The 20,371-nt window shown below is 58.2% G+C and overlaps 1 protein-coding gene across 2 annotated transcripts; it reads left to right on the top strand.

The window, feature by feature from the left end:
* Window positions 1-2,401: 2,401 nt before the first annotated feature.
* CLPTM1L (CLPTM1 like) lies at window positions 2,402-15,420 on the top strand. 2 transcript variants are annotated; one of them, XM_059916064.1, is made up of 17 exons: window positions 2,402-2,612; window positions 3,000-3,100; window positions 4,103-4,292; window positions 5,792-5,937; window positions 7,058-7,136; window positions 7,444-7,561; window positions 7,772-7,866; window positions 8,366-8,450; window positions 9,389-9,492; window positions 10,404-10,469; window positions 11,440-11,490; window positions 12,284-12,366; window positions 12,856-12,890; window positions 13,394-13,449; window positions 13,551-13,595; window positions 14,308-14,423; window positions 14,927-15,420. In XM_059916064.1, the coding sequence occupies exons 1-17, from the start codon at window positions 2,451-2,453 to the stop codon at window positions 15,009-15,011; spliced, it is 1,617 nt and encodes a 538-aa protein (XP_059772047.1). In that variant the 5' UTR covers window positions 2,402-2,450; the 3' UTR covers window positions 15,012-15,420. The 2 variants fall into 2 exon arrangements, with proteins under 2 accessions (XP_059772047.1, XP_059772046.1); XM_059916063.1 differs by having other exon boundaries at window positions 5,789-5,937.
* Window positions 15,421-20,371: the final 4,951 nt, after the last annotated feature.

Below are 20,371 nucleotides of genomic sequence, written 5' to 3'. Positions count from 1 at the left end.
AACTGGATCAAAACTCAGTCTGCGAGATTGGGAGAGGGATCTGAAGCTGCACCCCAGAGCCCCTCCCCCCCGAAGCCTGGCTGTATCCTGGCCTCTGGATGCCGTGAGATGCCTTGCCCTGGGTACCCCACCCATCCCCTCGTAGGCTCACACAACTGGAGCTGGCCTTTGTTCCCTGCAGACTAAGAGGCCTATAGCATGCCTTCCTCCGCTGCACAGAGTAGAGCGCCGAGGGCAAAGCTGCGGGGTGTGGAGCAGCCCAGCCCTGTAGGTGTTCCCCAAGTGTGGCAGGAGCACAGCGCATGACAGCTGAGGGCAAAGGGCTGGTAAGCCTGCTAAGGAGGATGGATTTTATACTCAGGGTAACAGGAGTCAGCAAAGGGTTTCCAACAGGAGGGCAGGTGTGCTGAACAGGGAGCAGGCTGGAGAGGAAGGTGGAGACGGGGGTCCAGCTACACGCTATTCCAATGGCTGAAGCCAACATGGCCACAAGAAGATGCTACAGGGGAGGGTGAGTACATGAGGGTGTAAGAGGCAGGGAAAAGTCTCCGATGCCCCTAAGTCTCTGACCCATATCCCAGGGGGGTGACCCAGAGCCACCGCTGCACTCCTCCCCTGATACCTTGCTCCTGGGAGTCCTCCATCCCTCCACCGTCTCTGCAGCAGCAAATCACTCTCCCATCTACTCAGCGAGCCCCCACCCCCTTCTCCGAAGCCCTGAGCAATTTATTGGGTCTTTAACAGCATCTACTGTTTCTATAAATGCTTAGCAATGTTTTTGATTGTGAGACAGAAGGAAAAGAGGAGAGGAGAGAAGTGGATGTGAACGCAAATGAGGATGGCGCATTCTCCATCACAGGGAGCCGGCCACTGGGCATGGGAGGCTCCAATGAATCAAAGGTCCTGATTCCACGGACTCTTTAATGCAAACAGAAAGAGCACGTGCCCTTCCAGGGGCCAACTGGGCAGCTTTCAACAGGAAAACATGAGCACCATCAAGCCTGGACAAGGAGAATGAGTTCCCTCGCTCCCTGGAGCCCCAGCTGAGCTCTCCCTCTAGCGGGCGGGCGGCTGGCCCTAACGGGACCTACTGAGGATCCGGCCCAGCCCTCAGCAGCCTCGGCTCCTAGGAGGCACTGGAGGGTGATTTAAAAAAAAAAAAAACAACTGTTCACATATTGAGATATAGGGAAGTCGTTCTGGCTTATACATGAATTAACTTGAATTTGATGTTAATTAAAAGAGCCTGTTTGTGGCCTATCAAACATACATTGTACATCTGCTCTAATTATTAGAAAAAAAGGACACATTGACCAGAAGTCAAGAATGTCCATGTTAAAAAAAAAAAGATTAAATGGCGCTCTTCCTGGGACGCCAATGCTGGTCCTCCTTTGATGATAAGAAGCCCTTCCTAGGCGCCAAGGCCATACTGATTCGCTCTGTACGTGCTGATCTGTTCTTTTTATTAAAACCTTGAAGAAATGTTCTCTCTGACTTGTTTAATGTCCTTTGTTCTGACAAGATATAAAACTGTGCTGAAAATCATGCTTATCCGGAGCAGTTTCTCAGGGAAACCTGGTAAGCGGGCTTCTGGGCTAGTTCTCAGTTTGGCTCAAATAAAACTCTTTTCTATTTTTATTATAGATTGTTTATCGATTACTTTCGTTGACAAGGGCCTCTGCCTTTCATTTAGAAATGCTGTGTTTTTCTTCAAAGGCGCCCCTCTGGGGGTTCATATTTAAAGATGACGGAAATCAACACGAAAAGGTCGCTGACTTTTGTGAGCCTATTTCTTTTCTCTTCCATTTTTCACACTGACATAACGCCAGACTCAGAAAGGCTGAGAACAGCACACACCCCCTCCGCGTCTCCAGCCCGGCTCCTCCGCGTTCACACGCCGCCTCGCCGTTTGACCTGGGGGCGAGGGTCCCTCCAGCTTCTCCGGTGGGGCCGGCGCTGGGGAGCCCTGCGCCCCCGCCCTCCCGACGCCCCCTCCCCGTTGGTGCCCTCGGACCCGCCGAATTCCCAGCGCCCGGAGCCCGCGGGGTACGCCGGGAGGACGGCGCAGGCGGGTGACGTCAGCGCCGCGCCACTCACGCAGGCGTGCGCGCGTGCGCGGCGGCGGGGGGCTACGCTTCCCAGGGGGCCGCGCGGCGCGCCCACTTCCGGCGGGCGGCGCGGGCCCGGAAGCGGCGCACCGGCGAATCCCGGAGCGACAGGTCGGCGGCGGCGGCGGCGGCGGCGGCGGCGGCGGCGGCGGGAGCATGCGGGGAGGCTGGCGGCCCGCGGCGCGCGGCGCGTTCTTTCCCCGGCGGTGGCGGCGGCGCGCGGCGGCTCTCGCGTGAGCGGCGGCGGCCGGAGCGTCCGGCAGGGCGCCGGACGGGCGGGCGGCGGGGCCCGCGGCTGCGAGGCGGGCCGGGCCGGGCGGCGGCGGCGGCGGCAGCGGCGCCATGTGGAGCGGCCGCAGCTCCTTCACCAGCCTGGTCGTGGGCGTGTTCGTGGTGTACGTGGTGCACACCTGCTGGGTCATGTATGGCATCGTCTACACCCGCCCGTGCGCCGGCGACGGCAACTGCATCCAGCCCTACCTGGCGCGGAGGCCCAAGCTGCAGGTGAGCGCGGGGCTTCGCACCTGATCTCTGACCTCGGGCTGAGCGGGGCCGGGCCCTTCGCACCTGAACCTGACCGGGGCTGGGCTGAGTCCTCTCCTCCCCGCCCCCGAATCCTAAAACTCCTGACCCCGCACGCTGGCCCCCGTGCCCCTCTTCACCCCATCACAAGGCGTCCAGAGTCCCTGTACCCCTGCCCTGTTCATCAGCCAGCCACACACTTTAGCAGGTTGTTCCTTTGCAGCAGGCGCGTCCCAGAGCCTCCTGTCAGCGATCGGAGTTGTGTCCCTTGGGGAGTTAAGATGCACCTTTCCCTGTGTTGCTGGTCAGGTCTCTGTGTGCTTTCTGCCAGGGGCCTTGCTCAGCTGACTTTCTTGACGTCTTTTCCAGCTCAGCGTGTACACCACCACCCGGTCCAACTTGGGTGCCGAGAACAACGTGGACCTGGTCTTGAACGTGGAGGACTTTGACGTGGAGTCCAAGTTTGAAAGGTATGGTTGTGGACAGGGTGACAGGCAAGCGTCATTGACGTTGAGATTGTTGACAGGTCAGCGTTCTGCGCGTGAGGAGGGTACCACGGAGAAGCATCACCAGCCGTCTCGTGCACGGTAGAGCGTTTCATTGCAGGCGTGTGTGATACGCACACAAGCAAACTTTGTTTTACTTGAAAGTAGCAGATGCCGAGTTTGTCCTTTAGGAAGTAGCTTACCCAGCATCTGACAGCCGTGGGATATGGTGCGGCCCTGGGGAGCTTCCAGAGGAGTAGGGATTATGGTGGGGACTACGTGGGGAACAGAGCTTACACACGCAGTTCCCCACAGAAAACAACTTGTGTTTTCCTGGCAGAAGTGGTTCAGTTATGTCATCTAGAAGGGAAAAGGGAGGGGGACGGAGGGAAGAATTTAGCAGAAAATCATAATTAAGTGAAATGTAACTTTACAACAGAGCAAGCAGTATAAACGTTGAAGTCTGTAGAGTGACTTTTTGAAGCTGTATTTAAGCTATGGTTCTAGATTCTTAAATTCTAGCAAGTTTAATTTTAAAGATGATGTGTTTGTCACAAGTTCTCTTCTTCCCTCTTGGTTGTCTGGGAGGCGTCAGAGTGAGCACCGGGGTGCGTGGTGTCTTGCAGGAGACACATCCTCTAGCCGCCCGCCCATGGCCCCTCGGAGAGCTGCTACGGGGGCGGGGTGGGGGGCGGGGCACACACGTTTGGTGTTGGCCCCCTTAGCCTGTGACCTCAGCACCCGGAATGCAGGCCTTTCAGCTTTGGGGCAGCTGCTGTGCTTTCAGGGTGTGTTTCATAAATGTGCGCACTCAGGACTTCAGTAACGTCCGGGTAGCTGGGTGTCGTTTTCAGTATTTCTCAGCTAAAACTAGTTGGCTTTGGTTTGAAACAACATTTTTTATGGAAATATTTGCATAATCTCTACTCTGTGTGCGCACACAACATAATGTGTGCATGGTTGAAGTCATCATTTGTTTTGTTGCAGGACGGTCAATGTTTCTGTTCCAAAGAAAACCAGGAACAACGGGACGTTGTATGCCTACATCTTTGTCCATCACGCCGGCGTCCTGCCCTGGCACGACGGGAAGCAGGTGCACCTGGTGAGCCCGCTGACCACCTACATGGTCCCCAAACCGGAAGAGGTCAACCTGCTCACTGGGGAATCTGCCACGCAGGTGAGTGGTGCCGGCTGAAGGAAACCTGCTGACCCCCTTGTAGTTCACACACACATGTCTGCACGTACAGCTTGCATCTGGCGCTAGACTGACTGCTGGGAAGTGAAGCGATCAGATGTTATTGGCACATATGTTTTCAGCTCAGTAACTTCTCATGGGTTTGCAAATAAATTTATGTCAAATTAGTGACATGCAATTTAAGTAGTTCAGTGATTTTTGTTTTTTATTTTTTCTGACTGTGCCGTGCGGCATGCGGGATCTTAGTTCCCCAACCAGGGGTCGAACCCGTGCCCCTTGTAGTGGAAGCGTGGAGTCTTAACCACTGGATTGCCAGGGAAGCCTGTTCAGTGACTTTCTTTACCCAGATTCCTTCTCAGGCCACAGGACCTCTCAGCCCCCAGGGAGCGTGTGGGCACCCCAGTGGGTCCAGGGCAGCGCCTTCCGCAGAGCTCAGCTGCAGTCAGAACTTAGAGTTGGGAGACACGGCACTGTGTGTAGGACAGGACAACGCTTGAATATTTATTCTAAGGATGTAACTCAAAATTATGAAAAAGGTGTGTGTGCAAATTGTATCTTGTACACCCATAGAAAGCTGTACGTACAGCGAAAGGCTGGAGATCGCATACGCGGTCATTACCGCAGTGGAGGGTGGGACAGAGGGATCCTGGTATTCGGGTCCACGTTGAACGCAAGGGAAGTCATCCACGCCAGGGGCGGCAGCTTTCCGGGATGTGTCTGCAGCTGTCTCGTGTGTGTCCTTGGAAAGACCCCTCAGTTCTGTTTCCCTGGGGACCGCACGACACTGCCTCATGGGCCTTTCTGGGGTGCCAGGCGGTGGTGTGAAGGGTGGAAGGAGTCTCTGGAACTTACAGGTGCTGAATAAACGTTAGCTATCGCTACTCCTTGGAAGGCTGTCTTTAGTGTAAATATTAGGGCTAAATTGTAGCTTTAGGGAGGACATAAATATTAATAGAATGACATGTGGTTCACAGAGCTTCTCAGTGAGATCTGAAATCAAGACTTCCCAGCCGGGCAGAGTTTGTTTCTGAGTTCTGTAGCTTTAGGCTTGTTCCCTAGACGTGGACATGCCCCTTTCCAGACAGCTGGGTGGCGCTGGTTTAGAAGCACCTCCCTTCAGCCTCCTTGCAGAGTGCGGGGCTCTCAGCTCCAGCACCTCCTGCAGATGTGCCGGAGGCTTGTCCTTCTCGGGATCCCTGCTCCAGACAAGGGCCCGAAACAGGAGGTAGTGAGATCCAGGACCCCATGGTGCGAAACAGCACCCCTTTGGCGTCTGTTGAGAGAAGGAAGTGCGGGTATGAGAGTCGGGGAGCTGGCAGCGTGGGTCCTCCTGTGCCCCGCTGGCCCTGCTTCCGGTTGTGCTCTCGGCTCGTGGGCTGTTCCCAGACGAAGGTGCCAGCGCCCTGCTGCCTCAGACCCCCCCGGCCCCTCCCGCCCCAGCCTTGGTCTTTTCCCACTAAGTCAGCCCTTACGTGTAGCAGCAGATCGAGGCTGAGAAGAGGCCAACAAGTGCCCTGGACGAACCCGTGTCTCACTGGAGACCAAGGCTGACCCTGAACGTGATGGTGGATGACTTCGTCTTTGACGGGGCCTCCCTGCCCGCAGACGTGCATCGGTACATGAAGATGTAAGTGCCGCTGGTCTGGCCGCTGAGCTGAGGCCCAGACGGTGGGAAGGCCACCGTAGTTCACGTTCACTTGCCCAGCTTTGCGCGTCGCTCGTTCACTCCCTGAGCGGACGGCAAAGGGGTGACCTGGTGGGTGGGGGGTGGAGGGATCGTGGCCGGCCAGAATCCTGAAGCAGATGGGCCTCACCCGCGTTCCTGAGCCCTCTCTGTGACGAGGGGCCTGGGGTGCTTCCTGGAGCACCCCAGCCTATCCCTCCTCCCTGGGGGCCTTGCTGATCACGGCTGCCGCCAGGACATGGAAGGGAAACGATGACACGGCAGGCAGTCATCTTGTCCTTTGCTCTTGGCGAAAGCTGGAAGGGAAAATGGAGAGCCTTGATGAGACCCTGTCACTGCACCCTGCACAGGAGGTTCTGTCCTGTCTGCGTCCTGTTAGCTCTGACTCGATTACCTTTGCTTAAAAATTGATTGTTAGGTTGTTCTGTCCCCATCACTTGCTATCGTAAGCATGGCTGTTAAAATTGACTGACTTAGATGATCCCGTGTCTCTACGCTTCAGGGAGCCCCCCTGTGAGATCACAGCCTGTCACTGGGTCGTCACATAGCACCTAGAAATGGCTCTGATGAGAATTGTTTCCTTCTTCAGTTTTCAGTGGGTCCTGTAGTGGTGTCATGAGGTTTTCCCTTTTGTAAAACTAAAGTCTAATTTCTGAACATGTGATACATTCATACGGTTGAGGGTGTGAAAGGCACAGAAGGGTCATGGGGTGAAGGCCAGGCGTGGAGGGTAGATGGCTATTCACTTCTCAGCACGTCGCGGGCTGCCCCGTGTCGGCGCACACGCGGCCCCTTGCTTCCCCTCGCGTCCTGAGTGGTGTCCTACTGTGCGCCTGGTGCCCACCTCCTCACCCACCTCCTCCTGGTGCCAGCTGTGCAGGGCAAGAACGTAGCTCACGGCGCCCCTGCTGCCCTGGGCAGGCGTGTCCTGGGACCGTTGTGACCAGAAGCCACTGAAGATGCGGGGGGATGAGTTCTGTGAGGCAACCCCGCGTCTTGGGGCTGCCTTCAGTCCTGGGGGCACGGGAGCTCGCCATGACCTTGAAACGGCTCTGACCCCCAGGGTCCAGCTGGGGGAGGCGGTGCACTACCTGCCCATCCTGTTCATCGACCAGCTCAGCAACCGGGTCAGGGACCTCATGGTGAGTAGCCAGGGCTCCCTCGGGCCTGTGCTCGGCTCGGCCGCTCGAGCGGGCCTCCAGCTCCTGCCCAGGAGGCGCCAGCGCCCGGGGCTGTGGTCGCGAGAGATGCGTAGGGCCCGGGTGGTGGGCGGGAGGTCAGGGTGCCAGGGCTTCCTGGGGGGGGGGGGGGGGGCACCCTGCTGGTGCTGCGAGGACGGCTGGGGCTGGGACTAGGGCCCCATGGGAGGGGAGGGCAGGGGAGACTTGGCCTTGGGTCCGAGCAGAGCAGCGTGCGTGGGGCTGGGCTCTCACGGCGCCCTCCCCGCAGGTCATCAACCGCTCCACCACCGAGCTGCCCCTCACCGTGTCCTACGACAAGATCTCACTGGGGCGGCTGCGCTTCTGGATCCACATGCAGGACGCCGTGTACTCGCTGCAGCAGTTCGGTGAGGCCGCTGGGCGGGCGCCCTGGGTTCAGGGGGTCAGTCCCGCCCGGGAGCCCCGGAGCCCGGCTTCCATTCCTCCTGTGAGATCGTCCCCCTTGAAAGGCCACGTTTGGCCCGAGGCGCTCTTCCTGATGATGAGGTGTAGCCTTGCCAGGGCTCTGGTGTGGGGTTGGCGGCGTCCGTCTCACGCAGGGTCTCGGTCCTTTGCAGGGTTTTCAGAGAAGGACGCTGACGAAGTGAAAGGGATTTTCGTCGACACCAACTTGTATTTCTTAGCGCTGACCTTCTTCGTGGCCGCGTTCCACGTGAGTGCTCCTGGGCCCTCATCGGGGCCTGCCCCCCTCCCCCGCTCAGGAGAGGGTCTGCACCTCGCGCACCAACCAGCTGAAGGACCTGGGGCTTCGTCTGCTGCTTTTGGAAGCTGTTTTGAAAACAAATCCAAAACCAGTGAGATCAACGAATGACTTTGCAAAATAAGCCTGTCCTTGTGGGTGGTATGGTGGGGCAGTTCAGAGAGTGACGGATCAGCCCTGCCGGGAGAATCCCTGTTAGACACAGCGGCTGGCGGCTGCTGGGGAAAGCCAGCCTGGGGGCTCGGGGTCAGGGGGCGGGGGTGAGGCCGCGAGGCACGGGCGCCAAGCTGCAGCCGGTTCCCAGGGCCTGGGAATTGGCCGCCAGTGAAGCTAGATCTCGCCAAAGCTGTGCTGGGAGACACGGGTGTTACTGAAAGGCCAGCATCTCAGGTCGAGCCCGGGCTTGTCTACACAGCTTGAGGGGCTTATCGCTGTCCTGTTTTCTTTGCAGCTGCTTTTTGATTTCCTAGCATTTAAAAATGACATCAGTTTCTGGAAGAAAAAGAAGAGCATGATCGGAATGTCCACCAAAGCAGGTAGGTGCGCTCAGAACTTGCCCCTGTCCCCAGGACCTGTCCCACCGCTGGCTGATACAGGCAGGTGATAAAGCTCGTTTTGAAACCTACAGTTTGTGATCACCCGTGGCCAGCGTGGCTCTTGTTCGGGAGGGGCTTTTAGATCCCCTGGGCTAGCAACCCGGGAGGGTGCTGTCCCCGCAGTCGTGGCGAGCGTCACAGAAGCCTGGGACCATGGAGGGCAGGTGACACGGATGCTGGTTCTCAGTGCCCGTCTGTGTCGGTTCACAGTCTTGGTCGGCTCCCAAGCTGGGTCTCCAGCAAGAGACGGTTCTTTTCCTCCTGCGGAAGTGACACCCAAGTGGGTGGTCTGGGATGCTGGGTTGGCCCCCGAGTCCAGAGTCCGTGTCTCGGGGTCTTCTGTCCTGACCTCCGGATTCCTTGGAGGGGAGGGTCCCTCGCTGAGCCCTCGTGCCCCCTCCTCTGGCCTTTTCAGGCTGTGGCACGAGCGGGGCTTGTGGGCCCCGGGGCCTGAGCTCCTGGCGGGGAGCGCCCTACAGGGAGTGTTTCCACGGCTGTGGCACCTCCTAAAGCACAACCTGAAAGGACGAAGTGCAGCTTGTAAGGCACAGCTGCAGGCACCGCAGGGCCAGCGTGAAAGCAGGAGAGCCTGGGGTTAGGGCGCAGGACCCCTGCCAGGAGCCCGTTTTCGTAGCACGCCGCCTGCGCCTTTCGTGCCTGTGAGTGTAACTCACACGCGCTCACCTGCTGAGCTTGCCTTCCCTTGGGGCCGTAGCCTTTCGTAATCATTTTGCGTTTCCCGTCGCCGCCTGTGGTCCGCGGTTCCTCTTTAGTGAACAAAGCGGGAGAAGCGGTTAGGGAGCTGGTGCGCGCGGGGGCCGTGGGCGAGGCGCGGTGGGGCGGTTCCCCGGCCTCGGCACGGCCCGGTTTCTCCCCAGTGCTCTGGCGCTGCTTCAGCACCGTGGTCATCTTCCTGTTCCTGCTGGACGAGCAGACGAGCCTGCTGGTGCTGGTTCCCGCGGGCATCGGAGCCGCCATCGAGGTGAGCTGCCCGCCGGGGCGCCGGTCTGAGCGCGTGTCTGGGGTTCCGGGGCCCAAGCGCTCGGCGCGGTCGGGACCCGCGTCACTGCCCAAGGAGCGGCCGCCAGCCCGGCAGCAGGGCGAGGGCGCGGCTGCCGCGGCTTCTCGGGCAGAGCTGCCGACGCCTCCGCGTGTCTCGTGGCCCAGAAGCTTCAGCTCGTCCCGTCCGTCCGTGGGACGTGCGGACACGGTGGCTGAAGCCGTGCAGCCCTTGCTGCGCTGGACGCCGTGCGAAGCAGAACGTGGGAGGCAGGGGCCGTGGAGGGGGCGGCAGGCCTCTGGCACCACCCTGACCGGGACCCTCGGCCGTGGTCGTATTCCAGGGCCCCTGCCAGTGGGCACTGGCTCACAGCTGTCGGGTTGGGGGCTGCGCCGGCACCGCCCATCAAGGAAGTGCTGGCGGGACCCCCCTATGGGCACTAGTCGCCATGTGGAGCTGACCTCACGGCCGGGGTGCAGGTCCCACTTTAGGGAGGGTCCTGGAGAGACCCGGCCACAGCGGGGCGTGGGGCTTGGGGTCCCCCGGGGAGCAGAGGAAGGTGCCAGGGCGAATCTGGAGACAGGCGGGGTGGGGCGTCAGTGCAGGTGGGCTGGGCGGGTGGACGGCCCGACCGGCACCATCTCGGCGGTCCCGGGGAGGTGGTCGGGTCCACGTGGGCGGACAGACTGGGTGGGTGTGGGCTGGAGACTGGGGGGCCGTCCCGGGACATACCCGCCGGCAGGCATGAGGGGCAGCGGGTACCTGAGTGGTCGGGCTGGGCTGGGGCGTGAGGGGCCTGAGCGGCCGATACCCTGGTCAGTCGCCATCCGAGCAGCGGGTCCCGGCTTCTCCCTGGTCCTGGAACCTGAAGTGTGGGTTTTTCACCTTCTCAGCTGTGGAAGGTGAAAAAGGCCTTGAAGATGACTGTCATCTGGAGAGGCCTGAGGCCCACGTTTCAGGTAGGGACCCAGCCGCATCCTCTCGGGGATCTGTCACCTCCTCCCGCTTCTCCCAGCCCACCTTCTTCGTGTTTCGGCCAGTCTGCTCGTGCAGGTTGACTGCTGATGTGTTTCCTAGTTGCGTCCTGAGGAGATGCAGGTCTCCGTGAGGGCAGGGGATCGTCACGTGGTCACGTTGCTGACCTTCCGACCCCAAGAGCAGCTCGTCACCTGCAGAGCGGCGGGGAGACGCAGGGGCGTCTCGGGGCGAGTGGGCGGCTCACTGCACCTCTCTGCAGCTCTGCCCACGAGCCTCCTCAGCTCCGATGCACCCGGGGTCCCCAGTCGTAGACCCAGCGCCGAGCACATGCAGCACCTCCACCTCCGTGACCAGACAGGACGCTGGTCGGCCAGGCTCAGGGGTGGCACTCCCCACTCCTGCGGGGGTGTGATGCCGCCACGTGACAGCACAGTTCCTAGCTTCCCGAAGAGCTGCCCTTTGGTGTGGAGTTTCCTGGGCAGGTGCGGGCGGGGGCTCGGGCGTCAGTGTGAGGTTTACGGTCGGGCAGCTCACTGCTTCCTGTGACGGGCCTTGGGGTTTATGACGCTCCAGGTTTCCAGGTCAAGGGCAGGTCACTCGCAGCCGGGGCGCAGCTTCCTTTGATCTGAGTCAGTCCAGTGAATCCACTTTGATTTAAGAGCAGTGTCTTCACTGCAGAACTCCACGGAACTGGGAACAGGAAGCAGCGCGGGGAGTGAAGCGCAGGGTGACGGCCCTGCTTCCGCCTCGTGTCCCACGCGGGGTGGCTCGCGGGTTGGGGCCATCAGGTCCTCTGCGCCCCCGGCTCTGAAGCGGGGGGGCTGCCACGCCTGGGCTGAGCGTTCCTGCCTCTCAGCCTGCAGCCCGGTCCCTCCTGCCGTGGCAGCCAAGCTGAGCCCAGATGCCTGCCTGGGCCGCGATGTAACGTGGTTGTATTGAATTTCGTTGCAGTTTGGCACTTACAGTGAATCTGAAAGGAGAACGGAGGAGTACGACACTCAGGTGAGCGGTGGTCTGGGGCACGCATGCCTGCCTGGAGGTGGTGTCCTGGCTGCAACCGTCCCTGTGGAGAAGCTGTGTCCTGGAGCCAAGGCCCCCAGGGAGCCGGCCTGCCTGCCCGGGGTTTCTGACCCGGGAGGGAGCCCAGGGGCTTCTCTGTTTCCCAGCCCCTGCGGGCACCCGTGCTGAGTGCTATACCACCGGGAGATGGCTTATTCCCGGTGGGCGGCTGTGGGGCTGCGAGCTGAGCCTCTGTCCCTGAGACGTGGTGACCCGACAGGCTCTGCGTCCTAGGCCATCGGACTCCCCCCTGCCGAGGGGAGCTGTGGTTTTCATTTTGATTTAATACACGTTTCCCGAGCAGGGATGCTTTTATTTTCTGGTTTAATGGGCATCGACCGCATCCCAGTTTTTATTGGGTTTTTGATAAAGTTCAAATCAGAATTAAGGGTGATGCACTGCGTTAGTTGGAAGGCAGCCCTAAACTCGGAGTTCTGGGAGCATTTCTACAGAGTTCTTTCCAAGACGTTTAGTCATTGCTCTGCCCTGGGTTGGTCTGTCAGTTTGGCTGTTTTTCGCGGGCCGGTATTGTTACTGTTATCTCTGCTGTCCGGTCTTCATGGTGGACGTTCTGTGGGGTTTGCACAAATGCTCACCGACACACGTCCTCCACACAGACTAGCTTCACTGCCCTAAACGTCCTGGGTGTTTTCCCCTTTTTGTTAGTGAGTTCCATCGAGAAAGTTTCTGCAGGTTTGATGGTGGAGTCTCACTGGACATGTTCTGTTCCCCGTAGGCCATGAAATACTTGTCGTATCTCCTTTACCCTCTCTGCATCGGGGGCGCCGTCTATTCTCTGCTGAACGTCAGATATAAGAGGTAGGACGTCACCCCGCTACTCTTCAGCCGGAGCCCAGGGTCACGGGCTGGGCCGGCAGTGGGGCCGGCACTGGGACGCCCCTGGGCCGCAGTCCTGGGCCTGCCCGCCGCTGCTGGCTCTGCGCAGCCCCCTCTGGTCCTTGCGGGGTCGGGAACGCTCACGGGAGCAGGCCTCGGGCTTGAACACACTGCCCGGGGCCAGAGGGGCCGAGGCGTCCAGGGGCATCCGCGGTTTCCCGTCTCACTGGAAGTCGTGAAGGAAAGTCCGTAGGTGCCGAGTCTCTGCCCTCACCTTGGTGAGGGCTCCTGGGAAGCCGCTCCCCGTGCAGGTCGCCCCCGGCCAGCCCGCAGGGTCCCGGGGCTGTGGGGAGCAGACCCCAGCCCTGGCGCTGGCGCCGGAGGGCGTGTGGGCGTGTGTGGGGCTCGGCGGATAGCAGAGGCCAGCGCCGGGGCCTGCGGCCTCCGCCATCACCCGCTCCTCCCTTCCAGCTGGTACTCCTGGTTGGTCAGCAGCTTCGTCAACGGTGAGTCCTGGGTCTCCCGTCTCAGAGACAGCGTTTGCAGCGGGTCACTTTGTCCCACCGCTGCGTGGCCCGGTGTGGTGAGGGGTCCCCGTCAGGCCCCGCCCTGCCCCGTGCTCTCCTCTCCGGGCCCCGTGTTGCCTGCTGGGCCCGCGGGACTGGCCGTGGGCGGTGTGCTCTCCGTGGGATGGTTGGGTGCGGGCAGTGAACCCCGCTGTCTTAGGGCACCCCAGAGCCCCAGCCCCCAGCCCTGTGTCCTGGGAGGAGCGCCCGCCCACTGGGCTCGCCCTGACCGCGCTGCCGCTCTGCAGGCCGACAGGGCCGGGCTCGCGGGCTGCCGCGTTCACCAGTGTGGACAGGGGCCCTGTCTCAGCCCCGCGGGCGGGGGGCGGGTGGTTCACCACAGGACGGGGCTCTCGGGCGCGGGGTGTCCAGTGGTCGTGAAGCCTGGGGGGCGGCCGCAGGCCCGAGCACGGCACGTCTCCACGCCGCGTCTGTCTCCTCAGGAGTCTATGCCTTTGGCTTCCTCTTCATGTTGCCCCAGCTCTTCGTGAACTACAAGGTAAGACGCGTCCCCGCGTCCCCATGCCGCCCCACCGCGTCCCCGCGCCGCCCCCCGCGTCCCCATGCCGCCCCTGACGTACTCTGTCTCCCTGTCCCCAGATGAAGTCGGTGGCTCACCTGCCCTGGAAGGCCTTCACCTACAAGGTCAGCGCCTCGCCTGCACAGGGCCCTCGGGGACTTGTCGTCAGGCTGGGCCATGCATCAGGCGGCCCTTCTGTGGACCGGCGCCGGTCCTTTAAGACATAGGGTGCCCTGCGGCGACTCTGAAAGGCCACGCTTCTTTGTCACAGCGGCATAAGGTGTTCTCCGAGTTAGAGCCGTGCTGCTTTTTGCCAACACGAATCAGAGAGCAGGCAGATGCCCTTGACCCGGTGGCCAGTGTCTGGGGTGCTGGGTCCGTGTCCACCCAGACGGCGGGTCCAGTTTCCCGGGGCCGGGCTGGCCGAGGGCTGTCTTGGTGCGTCATGGCCTGTCCCACACACACAGGCGGGGACCACACGGCCCTCCGGTGCTGTTGGCTGTGAACTAGAGCGAGCGGCATTGGGGTGGGGGAACGGTTAGAACATCCTTCTGTCTTCGGAACCGACTGGCCGTTCTCGGGCAGGCCGGCACCGTGCTAGCCAGGCTCCCGGGTGGTGCTCCGGGGTCCCGCGTGCGGGGAGCAGGTGGGATGCTGGGCCTCGGGGTCTGTGCAAGGGGGTACCCTGGGCGTCAGCCCCCCGCACTCCAGCTGGCTCCTGCTTCGTGTGGTGGCTCTGAGGTCACTGTGGGCGGCGCGAGTGCAGGGACGAGACCGCGTGCCTGGGTGGTCCGGGTGGGCGCTGGGGCCCTGTCTCACGGCCTCGCCCGCCCGCAGGCCTTCAACACCTTCATTGACGACGTGTTCGCCTTCATCATCACCATGCCCACCTCCCACCGGCTGGCCTGCTTCAGGGACGACGTGGTGTTTCTCGTGTACCTTTACCAGCGATGGTGAGTGCCGGCCTGAGGCGCTGCTGCCCCAGTGGACTCGCTCGGGCCGCAGACCCACGCCTGGTCCTGCGGGGAGAGATTTGCGGGTGGCGGATGGGGCCTGGCGCTCTGGTGCCGGAGCGCTGCTTTCTGTCTGATTCGATCGCCCCTCGAGCGCACGGCTCTCCTGCGGCGGGAGGGTCGCTCGCAGCTGCTGTCCCGCGGAGCCCGCCGGAGGAGCTGCCTCAGCCCGGTGCTGCACGGCGGGGGCCCGGGCTCAGGTCCCCTGTGGACGTGTCCCAGCCCTGCCTCCCCCTGGCCATCACTGTCCTCGTCCTCTCATCGGCCTCGAGAGCAGAGCTCTGGCCTGACCATCACGAGAACGTCAGGCGGGCACGAGGCCAACCCGCACGCACCTCTCCCGTGGAGAACCGACCGTCCGGGTCTTGGCCGTCGAGCGCCCAGGACACGCGCGTGCGCCTGTCCAAACCAGCTGGCGTGACGCACGCATGGTCTCGTTGCAGGCTTTATCCCGTGGATAAGAGCAGAGTGAACGAGTTCGGGGAGTCCTACGAGGGGAACCCCCAGCGGAAACCCCACGTAGACTGAGCCCGACCCTGGCTGCTCGCCGCCGCGCGGAGGCTTTGGTGGAACTTCTGACGTCATGGCCCTGCGTTGCCAAAACCCCGAATGTCCTTCACGTCCCCGGGTTCCGTCACGCTGTGTCCGACGGGAGCTGGCAGCCCTGCCGCCGCCGCCCGCGTGGACGTCTGTCCGGTGGCCGTGGCTGCGGGAGCGTCCGGTGCTGGCGGGGGCTGCGCCGTCACTGCCCTGCCCCCACCCGGGGGAGTCGTCTCGGGGCCTGTAAACAGTCCTTGAGGGGATATCAGACGTCTCTGAATCCATTCCGTGCAGACTCTGGGATCAAATGGCTTTTTTCCTTTTTGTTTAAAATTTGACTATTTTAAGGCTTAATGTATGTATGTTTCTATTTTAAAATAAATTTCTCTGGCTGTAACACTCTTTTTGATCTGGTATAACATGTAAGGTTTCAGATGCTGGCGTTTACCCCATTCCCGGAAATGAACGTGTGATGTGGTTTGTCCATATGTTTGTTAAAAGGAGCAAATTTAAAGAATCTCTCAGGCCAGGACTGTTCTTAAAATGCCTGCGTCTGGTATTGAAGCCTAAGTCATCACAGTCTTGAGGGGTCAGGTGGATGGGGTTTTGTTAGAGAAACGCCCTGGGTAGCGCAGAGGGAGAAATAGGGCAGGAAGGCGTCTTCCCTGACAGGACAGGGAAGGGCGAGGTCTGGAGGGTGCCAGGACCGAGTCCTGTTCAGTGAGCTTAGCTCCTGAGGGCCAGTTCTCACCGTGAGTGGGCACATGAGCACGTGCAGGAGGCGCGTGCATACGTCAGCATCTCAGCCCCTGTGCCTGGCTCTGAATCCAGTCTTTCTCATTGATGCGATCATTCCTCGGCGATGTCTACACTGGCAGCCTGTGGCCTCCAGAAGTTCGTCAAAGGGCCCCTTCCTGGGCAGAACATGGAGCCGAGGCGGCTGGGCACTGGCTGGCGTCTGGATGCAGCTCTCAGGGTCAGGGCTGTGTGTCCTTCCCACGAGTCCTCACAAGGCCAGACAGAACTGCATCCAGAGGTCAGCAGCCAGCATGCACCACCTGTGTTTTAGAAGAGAAGCTGCTGATTTAGAATTCTTTACCCACTGAAGGTATGTCTCAGAATACATTTTAAAATGGGATTTACAGACATCCAAAAACTGGAAGAATTCATCACAGCAAATTTGCTCTGTGAGAAGTTACAGGGAGTCCTTCCATCAGGGATGAGGGCAGCAGGTACAAATCTGATCTGCACAAAGTAGGGGAAACCCCGGAAACAGCAACCACGTGGGCAAGTACAGACTTATTTTCTTATTTAAATGATCTAAAAAATAAACCACTTAAAGCTAAAATAACAACAATGTCTTGTGAGGTTCATAACATGTAGCAGTAAAATGTGTGACGGCACAAAGGCCCGCAGGGAGGTTCTTGCACTGGGTGTGAAGATGTGATGTGACTCCAGGTGGATGGAGATGGGTTAGAGACAAGTGGCCTCTGAAACAAAACAGCCAATAAGGAAGACAGAAACACTCAGCGCAGGAGAAGGCAGGGCAATGTGGAAAGGAGCGAGAACAGTTGGGACGAGTTGAAACCAGTAGCAAAACTGTACACTTAAACCCAGCTTATTAATAATCACATTAAATGTAAATGGTTTAGACACCCCAACTAAAAGGCAGAGATTACCAGACCAAATAAAAAAGCAGGACCCAAGAACACAGACAGGTTAAAATCAAACACTGAGAGAAGATCCACCATGTTAACATCAGGAAAAGTATATTTTAGAGAAATAATATTACCAAGAAATAAAGTCTTTTCATAAAAATAAAGGTATCAGTTCATCAAAAGGACATAACAATCCTAAATGTTTATGTACCCAATAACAGAGCTTGAAAATATATTAAGCAAAAATGTTTAGAAATGCAAGGAGAAATAGTGGAGTCCACAGTTATAAGAGATTTCAATGCCATCTCAGTAACTGATAGAACAAGTATTAGGAAATCTCTGTAAGAACAGAGGAGACTTGAACACTTTCACTCTTCGTGACCTATTTACAGACACTCCACCCAACTTCAGAAGTGTACACATTCTTTTCAAGAGCATACAGAGCATTTACCAAGAAAGAATATTCTGGGCCATAAAACCAGCCTAAACAACATTTAAAATGCTTCAAGTCATACAAATTATGTTCTTTAGCCCCAGTAGAATTAAGTTAGAAATCAATAACACAAAGATCTGGGAAAATCTCCAAATATTTGGAAATTAAATATCACCACTTTGAAATAAGCCATGAATCAAAGAAGAACCCAAAAGGGAAATAAGAAAGTATTTTGAAGTGAATGAAAATGAAAACATGAAATAGCCACATTTGTGGTACTTGATGGGGAGATGGAGGCCCAGCTAAAGCCATGCATAAGAGGGGTTTAGGGCACTAAAAACCTATAGCAGGAAAAGGTTTCCACATCCTCAGCTTCCACCTTAGGAAACTAAGAGCAGATTAAACCCAAAGGAAGTAGGAGAACATAACACGTATCAGAGCAGAAATCAGTGACACAGGAAAAAGACAATACTGGGACTTCCCTGGCGGTCCAGTGGTTAAGACTTCACCTTCCAATGCAGGGGGAGCAGGCTCGATCCCTGGTCAGGGATCTAAGATCCCACATGCCTCAGGGCCAAAAAATCAAAACATAAAACAGAAGCAATATTGTAACAAATCCAATAAAGACTTTAAAAATGGTCCACATCAAAAAAAATCTTTAGAAAAAGACAATACGGAATATTAATGAACTCGAAATCTTGTTCTTTGAGAAGATCAATAAAATGAATAAACATCCAGCCAGACTAATTAGGAGGAAAAGAGTGAAAACGCAATCACAGCATCAGTTATGAGGGAGGTGACATCACCAGATTCTACACATGTTTAAAGAATAGAAAAGAATATCGAGGCAGCTTTGTGCCGATACAGCCAAAAAACATGGACAAATGGACAAGTCCCTGGAGAGACACAAACCACCCAAGCTCTCACAGGAAGAAACCTGAATAGCCCTGTCTCTTCTGAAAATTCAATTTGAAGTTAAACCTTTCCCACAAAGAACCTTAGAACCAGATGGCTTCTCGGTGCGTCCACCTGACATTTAGGGAAGAAGTGGTACCAGTGCTATGGTCTTCTAGAAGACTGAGCAGGATGGGATGCCCCCCAACGCCCAAGCAGCATCACCGCACGTCCAGGCCAGACAGGCCTCGCGGGAAGAACGTTCCAGGACGTTTCACTCTGACCCCACCTCAGTGCCGCTCCCGCGGGCTCCTGGCTGTTTCTCCCTGAACCTCACGAGTGAAGCCTCCTGCTCTCACACGTGCTTCCGTTCCCTGGCCCACGTTTCTTAGACCAGACCCTCCTTCCTGAAGCACATCCTCTAGAAATCCGGCTGCTGGTAAGATCCTTCCAGGTTTATTCCGCACACAGGCCTTCACTTCACCCTCATCCTTGAAAGATGCTCCCGGGGGACGGTGGTGCTTCTCCCGCTGCCAGCAGTCTTTCCAGAGCCGCTGTGGCTTCTCCCGTCTGAGTCCGCGATGCTCTCTCTACCACGTGTGGCGTCCTTGCCGTCTCCCTTTCCATGTGTGATGCACTGATTCCAACAGCGTGTTGGAGTCTCCCCTCGACAATGGGAGAGCCTCGGCCACTTTTCTCAGAAATGCCTCTTCCACACGTTGCTTCTCCGCTGAGATTTGTTCTGTTCTCCCTCCTTGTTGTCAACCCCCTTGCCCCTCTGTGCTGAAGGCAGTGTTGTTTTCAGAGAGATCTGTGTTTCCACGGTGCTAATTTTCTCGACTTTGGCACTTAGTTCATTTACTGAATTGTTCATTATTCAGTCATCTATATGGTTCCAGACGTTCTATTTGATTTTAATTTTATTAATTAAACCTCCTGGTCTGTCTGAAGGGTCTTCTCCTCTGCCTGCTTTCCCGCCTCTGGGTTTGGATAGAGGACGGGTCGGCACTGGGGGTGAATGTCCTTCGGTGGCTGCAGAGTCTGCAGGCCTGATCCGGCTGCTTTGCTTTTGTTGGGGTCCATCTGTTCTCACTCACAGTACTTTGTCCTCCTGTGTGTCCAGAGGTTTTTGGTTGTGAGCTCATATTTGGTTAAGACTGATCTGTGGGAATCCTGAAGCCAAATGTGTGCGTGATTCCTTCCAGGAAGCATTAGAGCTCGTGTCCCGTCTGCCGGGTCCCGGGCTCTATGGGTAGAAACACCTTGAGACCCCTCCGAGGCCCTGTGAGCCCGGGGTCGGCCGAGGCGGATAATGTCGGCTTCTGGTGGCCAGGGTGACGCGTCTGGGTTTTATTCCAGGAGCAGTGGAAGGCTCTGGTGGGTGTGATACGCTCTGACTCGGGCTTTTCTGAGATCATTCTGGCGCTTCCTGGAGCGTGGCTGGCGGCCTGGAAGGAGCTAGAACCCACCCACCCCCTGCCTGCGCCCCACCGCCCCCCGAGCTGCAGCTGCCCTGCGTCCTGACCGGGGACTGGGTGTGTCTGTGAGGAAGACCCTGCTCAATCCTCTCAGTGAAGCTCGGACCCCGGCCTCTTTCCTCCCCCTCCCCCCTCGCTCTTGTGACGGGCGGGGCAGAGTGGCCCCATGGCTCACAGCTTCTCAGTGACCCTGGTGAGGACCCCCTCCGCTGAAGGGCTTTGTAGACGCCCCCGCCCCGGCCCTGGGCCGTGCCCACTGGGGAACTGGGACACGGCTGGGCCAGGAGCGATTAAAGGGCTTAATTCTGTAAGTAAATTCCACCATTCAGCATCCAAGTGGATAATTTTATCTTACCGCTTCCTTAAACTTCATCAAATAACTTTCAAGTGTGCAGAAAGCCAAAGGTGTGTGTATAACAGGAGCTGAACTGTGTTTGCCAAAGTGCGAGGACTAAATGCCCCATTTGGAGGGATTTTTAGTCCTAAGCACTTTTTATTGGTTTTCATAAGGTGGTTTAAGGTGTGAGAGAAAGTACACAAAGGCGTGGAAGCCGGTCAGACGGATCTGAGGACAAGCTGCCAAGCTGCCGGGGGGAGATCAAAGGCCTCGTCCACCGAGAAAGTGGGGAAAGATGATTGTATCCCCAGAGTCGCCCTGTGGGCAGGCAGTGAGCCTGTGGGCGGTGTCCCTGGGTCCCCCACCCAACTTGCTGCCTTTCCTCCTGGCTACGCTGTGTCGCCCCGGCGCCAGCTGGGTGTGCAGCGGGACACCGTCCTGGCTCTGCCCCAGATTCTTGGGGGCTTTCAGGAAGCCGCCACGCGGACCTGCAGGGCGGGGTGATGACACCTGCCCACCTCCTCCAGGGCCGCTAGGAGCTGCTGCGT

This window comes from Balaenoptera ricei, chromosome 3 (assembly GCF_028023285.1).
Source record: "Balaenoptera ricei isolate mBalRic1 chromosome 3, mBalRic1.hap2, whole genome shotgun sequence".
NCBI classification, from domain to species: Eukaryota; Metazoa; Chordata; class Mammalia; order Artiodactyla; family Balaenopteridae; genus Balaenoptera; species Balaenoptera ricei.
This window is presented reverse-complemented; position numbering and strand designations above follow the sequence as displayed.